The sequence below is a fragment of the Petromyzon marinus genome, chromosome 72, assembly GCF_048934315.1.
Source record: "Petromyzon marinus isolate PM22_M1 ecotype Great Lakes invasive population chromosome 72, UKy_Petmar_22M1.pri1.0, whole genome shotgun sequence".
Taxonomy (NCBI): Eukaryota; Metazoa; Chordata; class Hyperoartia; order Petromyzontiformes; family Petromyzontidae; genus Petromyzon; species Petromyzon marinus.
Window position 1 is genome coordinate 3332847 of NC_133738.1, and position 13991 is coordinate 3346837.

The window sequence follows — 13991 nt, forward strand, 5'->3', positions numbered from 1 at the left end:
CATACCACAGACTATACACTACACCACACTATACACTACCATACCACACACCATACACTACACCACACTATACACTACCATACCACACACCATACACTACACCACAATATACACTAAACACTACCATACCACACACCATACACTACACCACACTATACACTATACACTACCATACCACACACCATACACTACACCACACTATACACTACCATACCACACACCATACACTACGCCACACTATACACTACCATACCACACACCATACACTACACCCCACTATACACTACCATACCACAGACTATACACTACACCACACTATACACTACCATACCACACACCATACACTACACCACACTATACACTACCATACCACACACCATACACTACACCACACTATACACTACCATACCACACACCATACACTACACCACACTATACACTACCATACCACACACCATACACTACACCACACTATACACTACCATACCACACACCATACACTACACCACACTATACACTACCATACCACACACCATACACTACACCACACTATACACTATACACTACCATACCACACACCATACACTACACCACACTATACACTACCATACCACACACCATACACTACACCACACTATACACTACCATACCACACACCATACACTACACCACACTATACACTACCATACCACACACTCCACCACACTATACACTAAACAGTATCATACCACACACCATACACTACACCACACAATACACTACCATACCACACACTATACACTACACCACACTATACACTAAACACTACCATACCACACACCATACACTACACCACACTATACACTACCATACCACACACCATACACTACACCACACTAAACACTACCATACCACACACCATACACTACACTATACACTACACCATACACTACACCACACTATACACTACCACACACCATACACTACACCACACTATATACTACCATACCACACACCATACACTACACCACACTATACACTACCATACCACACACCATACACTACACCACACTATACACTACCATACCACACACCATACCACACTATACACTACCATACCACACACCATACACTACACCACACTATACACTACCATACCACACACCACACCACACACTACACCACACTATACACTACACCACACACAGACATTAACAAGGTAAGAGCTTAGTTTATTCTGTCATGGCTGTCCACGCGTGTCTCAACCGTTGGAGACGTCACGGCCGGTGGTGACGTCCCTACCGATGACGTCACTGCCGGCGGTGACGTCACAACCGGTCGTGACATCCTCTTCGGTGATGTCATCATCGGGGGTGACGTCACCGCCGACGATGACATCACAAATTGACGATGACGTCGACGATAATATCACAACCGGTAATGGCGTCGTCACCGGTGGTGGTGACGTCATCGGCGATTATGACGTCACCAATAAGGCCCTCCGTAGTTCATTAAGAAAAGTAATGAATCTGGACCTTTAATTATTTAAGAAGACTTCAGTAGCAGCAGCAGGAGGAGGCAGAATCCGAAGAGCTGTAGCGCTCCTCGTCACAGGCACACAGGAGGGGAGGCCATGGGGGGGTGAGAGGGGGGTCTGCGAGTTCAAATGCACCCCCACGTGTCTCTCTCCCCCCCACGTGTCTCTCCCCCCACGTGTCTCTCTCCACGTGTCTCTCTCCCCCGTGTCTCTCTCCCCCCCGTGTCTCTCTCCCCGTGTCTCTCCCCCGTGTCTCTCTCCCCCGTGTCTCTCTCCCCGTGTCTCTCTCCCCCGTGTCTCTCTCCCCGTGTCTCTCTCCCCCCCGTGTCTCTCTCCCCCCCGTGTCTCCCCCCACGTGTCTCTCTCCCCGTGTCTCTCTCCCCCCCGTGTCTCTCTCCCCGTGTCTCTCCCCCGTGTCTCTCTCCCCCGCGTGTCTATCTGCGAGTTGTCTCAGGCCAGCACCCCGTGTCTCTCTCCCCCCCGTGTCTCTCTCCCCGTGTCTCTCCCCCCGTGTCTCTCTCCCCGTGTCTCTCTCCCCGTGTCTCTCTCCCCCGTGTCTCTCTCCCCGTGTCTCTCTCCCCGTGTCTCTCTCCCCCCCGTGTCTCCCCCCACGTGTCTCTCTCCCCGTGTCTCTCTCCCCCCCGTGTCTCTCTCCCCGTGTCTCTCCCCCCGTGTCTCTCTCCCCGTGTCTCTCTCCCCCCCGTGTCTCTCTCCCCCTGTGTCTCTCCCCCCACGTGTCTCTCTCCCCCCACGTGTCTCTCTCCCTGTGTGTCTCTCCTCCCCGTGTCTCTCTCCCGGCGTGTCTATCTGCGAGTTGTCTCAGGACAGCACTCCGTGTCTCTCTCTCCCCGTGTCTCTCTCCCCCCACGTGTCTCTCTCCCCCCCGTGTCTCTCTCCCCGTGTCTCTCTCCCCCCCGTGTCTCTCTCCCCCCCGTGTCTCTCTACGAGTTGTCTCAGGCCAGCACCCCGTGTCTCTCTCCCCCGTGTCTCTCTCCCCCCGTGTCTCTCTACGAGTTGTCTCAGGCCAGCACCCCGTGTCTCTCTCCCCGTGTCTCTCTCCCCCGCGTGTCTATCTACGAGTTGTCTCAGGACAGCACCCCGTGTCTCTCTCCCCGTGTCTCTCTCCCCCCCGTGTCTCTCTCCCCCGCGTGTCTATCTGCGAGTTGTCTCAGGCCAGCACCCCGTGTCTCTCTCCCCCCACGTGTCTCTCTCCCCCCCCGTGTCTTTCTCCCCCCCCGTGTCTCTCTCCCCCCACGTGTCTCTCTCCCCCCACGTGTCTCTCTCCCCCCCGTGTCTCTCTCCCCACGTGTCTCTCTCCCCCCCGTGTCTCTCTCCCCGTGTCTCTCTCCCCCCACGTGTCTCTCTCCCCCCCGTGTCTCTCTCCCCCCCGTGTCTCTCTCTGCGCGTGTCTATCTGCGAGTTGTCTCAGGACAGCACCCCGTGTCTCTCTCCCCCCACGTGTCTCTCTCCCCCCACGTGTCTCTCTCCCCCCCGTGTCTCTCCCCCCGTGTCTCTCTCTGCGCGTGTCTCTCTACGAGTTGTCTCAGGACAGCACCCCGTGTCTCCGCCCAGCGGACACGAATGCGTCCACGCAGCGCTGAAGCTGCTCCTCGGAGTGGGCGGCGGAGATCTGGACCCGGATCCTGGCCTTGCCCTTGGGAACCACCGGGTAGCTGAACCCGACGACGTAGATACCTGCACGCAGAGATACAGAGATACATAAACATAGATACACACTGAGATACACACAGAGATACAGAGATACACACAGAGATACACACACAGAGATACACACACAGAGATACACACAGAGATGCACACAGACACACACACAGAGATACATAAACATAAATACACACAGAGATACATAAACATAAATACACACAGAGATACACACAGTATCTCTGTGTGTGAGATACACACACTGAGATACACACACAGAGATACACAGAGATACACACAGATACACACACAGATACACACACACAGATACACACACAGAGATACACACAGAGATACACACACAGATACACACACAGATACACACACAGATACACACACAGAGATACACACAGACACACACAGAGATACACAAAGAGATACACACACAGAGATACACACTGAGATACACACACAGAGATACACACAGAGATACACACAGAGATACACACACACAGAGATACACACAGATATACAGAGATACATAAACATAGATACACACACAGAGATACACACAGAGATACACACACAGATACACACACACACACAGATACATAAACATAGATACATAAACATAGATACACACACAGAGATACACACACAGAGATACACACACAGAGATACACACACAGAGAGATACACACACAGAGATACACACACAGATACATAAACATAGATACACACACAGAGATACAGAGATACACACAGATACACACAGAGATACACACAGATACACACACACACAGAGATACACATACAGAGATACACACAGAGATACACACACAGAGATACACACACAGATACATAAACATAGATACACACACAGAGATACAGAGATACACACAGATACACACACACACACAGATACACACACACAGAGATACACACACAGAGATACACACACAGATACATAAACATAGATACACACACAGAGATACACACACAGAGATACACACACAGAGATACACACAGATATACACACACACAGATACACACACAGAGATACATAAACATAGATAGACAGAGATACACACAGACACACAGAGATACACACGGAGAAACACACACAGAGATACACACACAGATACATAAACATAGATACACACAGAGATACACAGACAGATACACACAGAGATACACACACAGAAATACACACAGAGATACATAAACACAGATACACACAGAAATACACACACAGATACACACAGACACACACAGACACACAGAGATACACACAGAAATACACACAGAGATACACCCAGACACACACACAGAGATACACACACAGAAATACACACAGAGATACACACAGACACACACACAGAGATACACATACAGAAATCCACACAGAGATACACACAGACACACACACAGACACACACACAGAGATACACACAGACACACACAGAGATACACACAGAAATCCACACAGAGATACACACAGACACACACACAGACACACACACAGACACACACACAGAGATACACACACTGAAATACACACACAGAGATACACACAGACACACACAGAGATACACACACAGATATACACACAGATACACATGCAGAAATATACACACAGAAATACACACAGACACACACAGAGATACACACACAGAGATACACACAGACACACACAGAGATACACACAGACACACACAGAGATACACACACAGAGATACACACAGATACACACACAGAGATACACACAGACACACACAGAGATACACACAGACACACACAGAGATACACACAGAGATACACACACAGAAATACACACACAGGTAAGCAGACACAGGTACGCACACACACACAGATACATAAACATAGGCACACACAGAAATACACACGCAGAAATACACACGGAGATACACACACAGGTGCAAAGACAAAGATCCCCCGTGTAGCCTTAACAGACTGTAGGGGCAAGTGCTGTTAGCGAGCACCTATGAAGGCCGGAACGGTACACGAGGGGGTGGGTGGCCGGCACCACGCCCGACCGCCTTTGTCTCCCCAGTGGCGATGTGTACACACCGCACCAGGTACTCATTTGAGGCTGAGTCGACCTAGGGGAGGCCCGGGACCGGTTCAGATAATCGTCACTGGTGTTGGCCTTGAGCGGGAATCGAACCCGAGTCGCCAGATTCATAGCGCAGCGTAGCGCTAACCGCTACACTATCGCTCCCCACAGAGATACACACACAGAGATACACAGAGATACACACACAGAAATACACACACAGAAATACACACAAAGATACACATGCAGAAATACACAGGCAGAAATACACACACAGGTAAGCAGACAGAAATACACGCAGAGATACACACAGACACACACAGAGATACACACAGACACACACAGGTAAACAGGCACAGGTACGCACACACACACACACAGATACATAAACACGGATACACACACAGACACACACAGAGATAAAACAACAACAACCGCCATTCTCCACTAAGTGGCGGTGATGTCACCACGGCGCTTGTGCCAGGCTATGTGCACGTTGAGGCCACGTGAAGTGTCGAACGCCCGCTGGCAGGAGGTCACGGGGCAGACCCAGGTGCCACGGGTCGACTGACTGAGATGACTGGCTGATGCACCACCTGTGCCCCCTACTGTGCCAACCTGCTGTGCTTTATCCACCCGGTGCTCCGCTCGTTGTTGTGAGCGTCACTCCTCTGCCCTCCGCTGTTGTTGGAGGGCGACTGCCTCCAACTGCCCAGTAGCAGCGTCCTTCACGAGCCTCCTCCACAGAGGCCGATCTTGACACCGCTGGTACCAGTCATCGGCAAGTCCACTCAGCTCCACGTCCTCCTGTACCACGTCACTCCATCTCTTCTCTAGCCCGTGCCGCGCCCGTTTAGCCCCCTCGATCCGGCCGAACAAAAGCTGTTTCGGCATGCGGTGGCTGGGCATGCGGCATACATGACCCAGCCAACGCAGCCTTGCCTGCCGGAGGAGCTCACCGATGGGACCGTGCCCAGATCTTTCAAGGATTTGTGAGCTCCTCACACAATCCAGCCTGGTTAAACCCAGGATGGATCGTAGGCAGGCCAGTCTAAATGTTTCTAACCGGCGAAGATGTTCCATTAGGGGGGTCCACGTTTCGCAAGCGTAGAGAAGGGAGGGAATGACTGTGGCCGAGAAGACCTGAAGCTTAGTGCGGAGCGACAGACCAGGTAGCTTGCACACAGCGTTACGCAACCGATAAAAAGATATTGCCGCTCGACTGATTCGGAGTGATAGCAAAATACCCAGGCAGGTGCTGATGGTAAGGCCCCACCTCTTAGTGGCAAGCTCCAGGTTCAGCAGCAGAGCCTCCAACTCCTCCTCTGAGTGAGCAGCAATTACCAGATCATCGGCATACATAACGTGGTTGACCAATTGGGAGCCATCCCGTGACCGCACCCGGGCATCGATCAGCCTCCCATTGTATCTGTACCAGATGTAAATTCCTCCAGTACAGTCATCAAAGGCTTCACAAACTACGTGGTTGAAATAGATGTTAAATAATGTGGGAGCCAGAGGACATCCCTGTCGCACCCCAAGGTGTACAGGGAATGGCTATGACTCCCGGCCACGTAGTTTTACCCGGGCCCGCTCACCATCATGAAGGTCCTTAATGATCGTGAGCAGAGGGTCAGGGACTCCGAAAGCACGAAGAACAATCCAGAGCCCACTCCTACTGATGGTATCATAGGCCTTGACCAGGTCAATGAAGCAGAGATGTAGGTCTTGCTGGAATTCCCTACACCTCTGCTGTAGCAGACGGAAAGAAAATATGGCATCTATGCAGGACTGCCCTTTCCTGAAGCCACATTGGGGCTCCGCAAGCCTCTCCTGAATAATCCTTGCCAGGACCTTTCCCGACACAATGAGGAGTGAGATGCCCCTGTAGTTGTTACAGTCTGTGCGGTCCCCCTTCTTAAATAGGGGGACCACTAGGGCATCCTTCCAATCCTGCGGAACCCGTCCAGTGGTCCAGACTGTTGGCATGATGTCATGTAGGGCAGTCTGTGCACAAACGCCGCCCTCCCTCAGCATTTTGCTTGGGAGATCATCTCTGCCCGCTGCCTTTCCTGGTCTCAGACTCCGGATCGCCTTCAGTGCTTCCTCTACAGATGGCACCTCAGACAGCCACTCACAGGGGGCGACTTCTTCCAATATTTGAGGCACCGCAGCCTCAGCAGGGTCATCCCCAGTTTAACACGTAGGCTTTCGCGACCAATATTATTCATAATAAAGGTTTTTGGGTTAGATCGCGTTATTTATAAATGTGTCGTAACCCTCCACCACCCGACACGGCCAATCAGCGAAAATAAAGTGTCACGTTGACAAAAGACAAATTAGTTCACTACTTTAGCCCGCCATCCAGCATCATCGGGCAATTCGGGCAATTCTCCCGATGATGCTGGATGTAATTACCAGCGAAACGCCATACTACTCAAACTGTAAATGTTGTGGATTCACTCTTCAACACACCGGTGGGCTAAAGTAGTGAACTAATTTGTCTTTTGTCAAGGTGACGCTTTATTTTGCTGATTGGCCGTGTGGGGTTGTGGAGGGTTTTCGACACATTTATTAATAACGCGGTCAGGGCCATCCCCAACTTTGTCCCGCGATGTTTTCCATGCCGAGGAATTTCCCCTCCCTACAAGGCCTCAGAGAAATGCCCAGAAAATCTGCAGACGCAGCCCCGGTGATCCCAGCCATGGTGAACCCAGCGATGGTGAGCCCAGCCATGGTGAGCCCAGCCCCGGTGATCCCAGCCATAGTGAACCCAGCCATAATGAACTCAGCCATGGTGAACCCAGCCCCGGTGAACCCAGCCATGGTGAACCCAGCCATAGTGAACCCAGCCCTGGTGAACCCAGCCATGGTGAACCCAGCCCCGGTGATCCCAGCCATAGTGAACCCAGCCATAATGAACTCAGCCATGGTGAACCCAGCCCCGGTGAACCCAGCCATGGTGAACCCAGCCATAGTGAACCCAGCCCTGGTGAACCCAGCCATGGTGAACCCAGCCATGGTGAGCCCAGCCATGGTGAGCCCAGCCATGGCGAACCCAGCCCAGGTGATCCCAGCCATGGTGAGCCCAGCCCCGGTGATCCCAGCCATGGTGAACCCAGCCATGGTGAACCCAGCCATAGTAAACCCAGCCATGGTGAGCCCAGCCATAGTGAATCCAGCCAAAGTGAACCCAGCCATAGTGAACCCAGCCATAGTGAACCCAGCCCTGGTGAACCCAGCCATGGTGAACCCAGCCATAATGAACTCAGCCATGGTGAACCCAGCCCCGGTGAACCCAGCCATGGTGAACCCAGCCATAGTGAACCCAGCCCTGGTGAACCCAGCCCCGGTGATCCCAGCCATAGTGAACCCAGCCATAATGAACTCAGCCATGGTGAACCCAGCCCCGGTGAACCCAGCCATGGTGAACCCAGCCATAGTGAACCCAGCCCTGGTGAACCCAGCCATGGTGAACCCAGCCATGGTGAACCCAGCCATGGTGAGCCCAGCCATGGTGAACCCAGCCCAGGTGATCCCAGCCATGGTGAGCCCAGCCCCGGTGATCCCAGCCATGGTGAACCCAGCCATGGTGAACCCAGCCATAGTAAACCCAGCCATGGTGAGCCCAGCCATAGTGAATCCAGCCAAAGTGAACCCAGCCATAGTGAACCCAGCCATAGTGAACCCAGCCCTGGTGAACCCAGCCATGGTGAACCCAGCCATAGTGAACCCAGCCATAGTGAACCCAGCCATAGTAAACCCAGCCATAGTGAACCCAGCCATAGTGAACCCAGCCAAAGTGAACCCAGCCATAGTGAACCCAGCCATAGTGAACCCAGCCATAGTGAACCCAGCCATAGTGAACCCAGCCATAGTGAACCCAGCCATAGTGAACCCAGCCATAGTGAACCCAGCCATAGTGAACCCAGCCATAGTGAACCCAGCCATGGTGAACCCAGCCCTGGTGAACCCAGCCATAGTGAACTCAGCCATAGTGAACCCAGCCATAGTGAACCCAGCCATAGTGAACCCAGCCATAGTGAACCCAGCCATAGTGAACCCAGCCATGGTGAACCCAGCCATAGTGAACCCAGCCATAGTGAACCCAGCCCCGGTGAACCCAGCGACCCAACCATAGTGAACCCAGCCATAGTGAACCCAGCCATAGTGAACCCAGACATAGTGAACCCAGCCATGGTGAACCCAGCCATGGTGAACCCAGCCATAGTGATCCCAGCCATGGTGAACCCAGCCATGGTGAACCCAGCCATAGTGAACCCAGCCATAGTGAACCCAGCCATAGTGAACCCAGCCATAGTGAACCCAGCCATGGTGAACCCAGCCATGGTGAACCCAGCCATAGTGATCCCAGCCATGGTGATCCCAGCCCCGGTGAACCCAGCCATGGTGAACCCAGCCATAGTGAACCCAGCCATAGTGAACCCAGCCATAGTGAACCCAGCCATAGTGAACCCAGCCATAGTGAACCCAGCCATGGTGAACCCAGCCATGGTGAACCCAGCCATAGTGATCCCAGCCATGGTGATCCCAGCCCCGGTGAACCCAGCCATGGTGAACCCAGCCATAGTGAACCCAGCCATAGTGAACCCAGCCATAGTGAACCCAGCCATAGTGAACCCAGCCATGGTGAACCCAGCCATGGTGAACCCAGCCATAGTGATCCCAGCCATGGTGATCCCAGCCCCGGTGAGCCCAGCCATGGTGAGCCCAGCCATAGTGAACCCAGCCATAGTGAACCCAGCCATGGTGAACCCAGCCATAGTGAACCCAGCCATAGTGAACTCAGCCCCGGTGAGCCCAGCCATGGTGAGCCCAGCCATGGTGATCCCAGCCCCGGTGAGCCCAGCCATGGTGAGCCCAGCCATGGTGAACCCAGCCCATGGTGAACCCAGCCCTGGTGAACCCAGCCATAGTGAACCCAGCCATAGTGAACCCAGCCATAGTGAACCCAGCCATGGTGAACCCAGCGACCCAGCCATAGTGAACCCAGCCATAGTGAACCCAGCCATAGTGAACCCAGCCATAGTGATCCCAGCCATAGTGAACCCAGCCATAGTGAACCCAGCCATAGTGAACCCAGCCATGGTGAACCCAGCCATGGTGAACCCAGCCCAGGTGAACCCAGCCCCGGTGAGCCCAGCCCCGGTGAGCCCAGCCCCGGTGAGCCCAGCACCCGGTGAGTCAGCCCCAACCTTGACGGAGGATGTCGTCGGCCATGGCGGAGGCAAGGCGAGCGTCCCCCAGCATGACGGGGCAGATGGGGTGGTCGACGCCGCCCAGCGTGAAGCCAGCGGCTCGCAGCTCACTGCGGAACCTGCAGCAGCAGCAGCATCACGCACACGGGAGCACACGCGCTGTAGCACAACAACAACAACAACAACCGCCATTCGCCACTAAGTGGGCGGTGACGTCACCACGACGCTTGTGACCAGGCTATGTGCACCTTGAGGCCACGTGAAGTGTCGAACGCCCGCTGGCAGGAGGTCACGGGGCAGACCCAGCAGGTGCCACGGGTCGACTGACTGAGATGACTGGCTGATGCACCACCTGTGCCCCCCTACTGTGGCAACCCGCTGCGCTTTAGCCACCCGGCGCTCCGCTCGTTGTTGTGAGCGTCGCTCATCCGCCCTCCGTTGTTGTTGGAGGGCGACTGCCTCCAACTGCCCAGTAGCGTCCTTCACGAGCCTCCTCCACAGAGGCCGATCTTGACACCGCTGGTACCAGTCATCGGCAAGTCCACTCAGCTCCACGTCCTCCTGTACCACATCACTCTATCTCTTCTCTAGCCCGTGCCGCGCCCATTTAGTCCCCTGGGTCCGGCCGAACAAAAGCTGTTTTGGCATGCGGTGGCTGGGCATGCGGGCTACATGACCCAGCCAACGCAGCCTTGCCTGCCAGTGGAGCTCACCGATGGGACCTTGCCCAGATATTTCAAGGATTTGTGAGCTCCTCACACAATCCAGCCTGGTTAAATCCAGGATGGATTGTAGGCAGGCCAGCCTAAATGTTTCCAACCGGCGAAAATGCTCCATTAAGGGGATCCACGTTTCGCAAGCGTAGAGAAGGGAGGGAATGACCGTGGCCGAGAAGACCTGAAGCTCCGTACGGAGCGACAGACCAGGTAGCTTCCACACAGCGTTACGCAACCGGTGAAAAGATATTGCCGCTCGACTGATTCGGAGTGAGACCTCGGCTGTTAAACCGGAGCCGGTCATGAGCACACTGCCCAGGTATGGGAAACTCTCCACTCTCTCCACAACTGCCCCATCACTGATTGGGAGTTGTGGGGGTGGAGTGCCTGATGGTACAAAATACCCAGGCAGATGCTTAGTTTTGGTGGGGCTGATGGTAAGGCCCCACCTCTTAGTGGCACGCTCCAGTCTCAGCAGCAGCGTCTCCAACTCCTCCTCTGAGTGAGCCGCAAATTACCAGATCATCGGCATACATACCGTGGTTGACCAATAGGGAGCCATCCCTTGACCGTACCCGGGCATCACATTATATCTCTATCAGATGGAAATTCCTCCGGTACAGCTACTGAAGGCTTCACGAACAACGTGGTCGAAATAGATGTTAAATAATGTTCGAACCAGAGGACATCCCTGTCGCACCAAAAGGTGTACAGGGAATGGCTCTGACTCCCGGCCACGTAATTTTACCTGGGCCTGCTCACCATCATGAAGGTCCTTAATGATCGTGAGCAGCGGGTCAGGGACTCCGAAAGCACGAAGAACAACCCAGAGCCCAGGCCTACTGATGGTAACATAGGCCTTGACCAGGTCAATAAAGCAGAGATCTAGGTCTTGTTGGAATTCCCTAGACCTCTGCTGTAGCAAACGGAGATAAAATATGGCATCTGTGCAGGACCGTCCTTTCCTGAAACCACATTGGGGCTCCGCAAGCCTCTCCTCAGCGTGCCTGGCAAGGAGATGTTGAATAATCCTTGCCAGGACCTTTCCCGGCACACTGAGGAGTGAGATGCCCCTGTAGTTGTTACAGTCTGTGCGGTCCCCCTTCTTAAAGAGGGGGACCGCCAGGGTATCCTTCCAATCCTGCGGAACCTGTCCAGTGGTCCAGACTGTTGTTATGATGTCATATAGGGCAGTCTGTGCACAAACGCCACCATCCCTCAGCATTTTGCTTGGTCATCTCTGCCCGGTGCCTTTCCTGGTCTCAGACTCTGGATCGCCTTCAGTACTTCCTCAACAGATGGCACCTCAGACATTCACTCACAGGGGGTGAATTCTTTCAATATTTGAGGCACCGCAGCCTCAGCAGGGTCATCCCCACTTTGTCCCACGATGTTTTCCATGTGGAGAGATTTCCTCTCCCCCAGACTTCACAGATATCCTCAGTAAATCTGCAAACCTGTTCCCGGGGGTCGGAAATTGGATCACCGTTTTTTCCCCTAATGATGGTAATAGGTGTGGCGCTGCAGATTACTTTTTTGATGGAGTTAAATAGAGATGTGTGATCACGGGCCACTGAGGCAGACTCCATCTCCTGAGCAACCCGCGACCACCACCCATCCTTGCAGCGCCTCACGGCTCTCCGAACCTCCGAGCGAAGGCTGCGGTAAGCCTCCTCATTCTCCAACGTGGGATGCTGTAGCCGATGAGAGTGGGCCTGTCGCTTTTTTCTCAGCCAGCTTGAACACCTCCTCTGTCAGGCAGGGTCTCTGAGGAGGTCTGGACCGTGTACCCAAAGCAGCCATTGCAGGTGCCTGAATCACAGTACTAAACCTCACCCATTTACCCTCGACATCAGGAGGAATGGGGGACGATGCCAACCCCAGCCGCAAGCGATGATGAAATTCTCGCTTGCAAATTTCATCAGCGAGCTGAGACCAGGCCACCTTAGGTTTGAATGGGGTCACGGGTGAACACCCACCACCGGAGTGGAAGAATGGGCGGCGCATCTTACAGATGACTAGTCGATGGTCAGAGGGTAGATCAGCTCCACGGTAGGTCCTGGTGTCAAGGACATGGGCTCGCATCCGCTGGTCCGTCACTATGTAGTCCAGCAGATGTTCTTGCTTGGACCCGGCATGCATCCATGATGTTGTGTGGATGCGCCGATGCCGGAACAGCGTGTTGGTAATTACAAGCCCATGGGCTGCACAAAAATCTAGTAGCCTCCTCCTGCCGTAGTTATTGAGCTGATCTGGCCCATGCCTTCCAATCACTCCAGACCAGGTGCCAGCATCATGACCAACTCGGGCATTGAAGTCACCCAACAACAAGATGACTCTATCCCGAGGGGCCACTTTAGCCAGCACCTGTGACAGGAGGTAATAGAAGGCATCTGACTCATCGGCCTTGCCTGCATCCCTCCACGGATGTTCGTCTTCGGTGGGGGCATAAGTAACCACGACCACCATCCCTCGCCTCCGGTTGATGGGAAGGCGAGCCCAAAATAGCCTGGGGCTTACAGCTTCCCACACCTCACCGCCACGCTCCCACGCCCCCTTCATTATTTTGTTCAGAAGAAGAGCCACACCCTGTTGTTTGGCAGTCTCGTGCCCCGAGTAGAGGACTGTCCACCCCTCATGGTGGCAGGATCCAGAGCCGGTCCACCGGACCTCCCGAATGCCGCGGAGATCCAGGCGGTACCGGTCCAGCTCCCGACAGAGGAGCGGCAGCCTCTCCTCCGCAGTGAGTGTTCGAACATTCCACGTGGCCACCCGTAGCGGCTTTTCGTTGTTTTCGGAGG

The 13991-nt window shown here is 53.9% G+C and overlaps 1 protein-coding gene across 1 annotated transcript in view; it reads right to left on the reverse strand.

Annotated features, from left to right (window-relative positions):
* Positions 1–2986: 2986 nt before the first annotated feature.
* Positions 2987–13991, reverse strand: part of GCAT (glycine C-acetyltransferase) — a 76632-nt gene continuing 65627 nt past the window's right edge. The window contains exons 8-9 of the mRNA XM_032980627.2: positions 10472–10593; positions 2987–3211 (exon numbers count right to left, since the gene is read on the reverse strand). Coding sequence (XP_032836518.1) covers positions 3060–3211; positions 10472–10593 — 274 coding nt within the window. The 3' untranslated portion in view covers positions 2987–3059. The remainder of the gene's footprint in view (positions 3212–10471; positions 10594–13991) is intronic.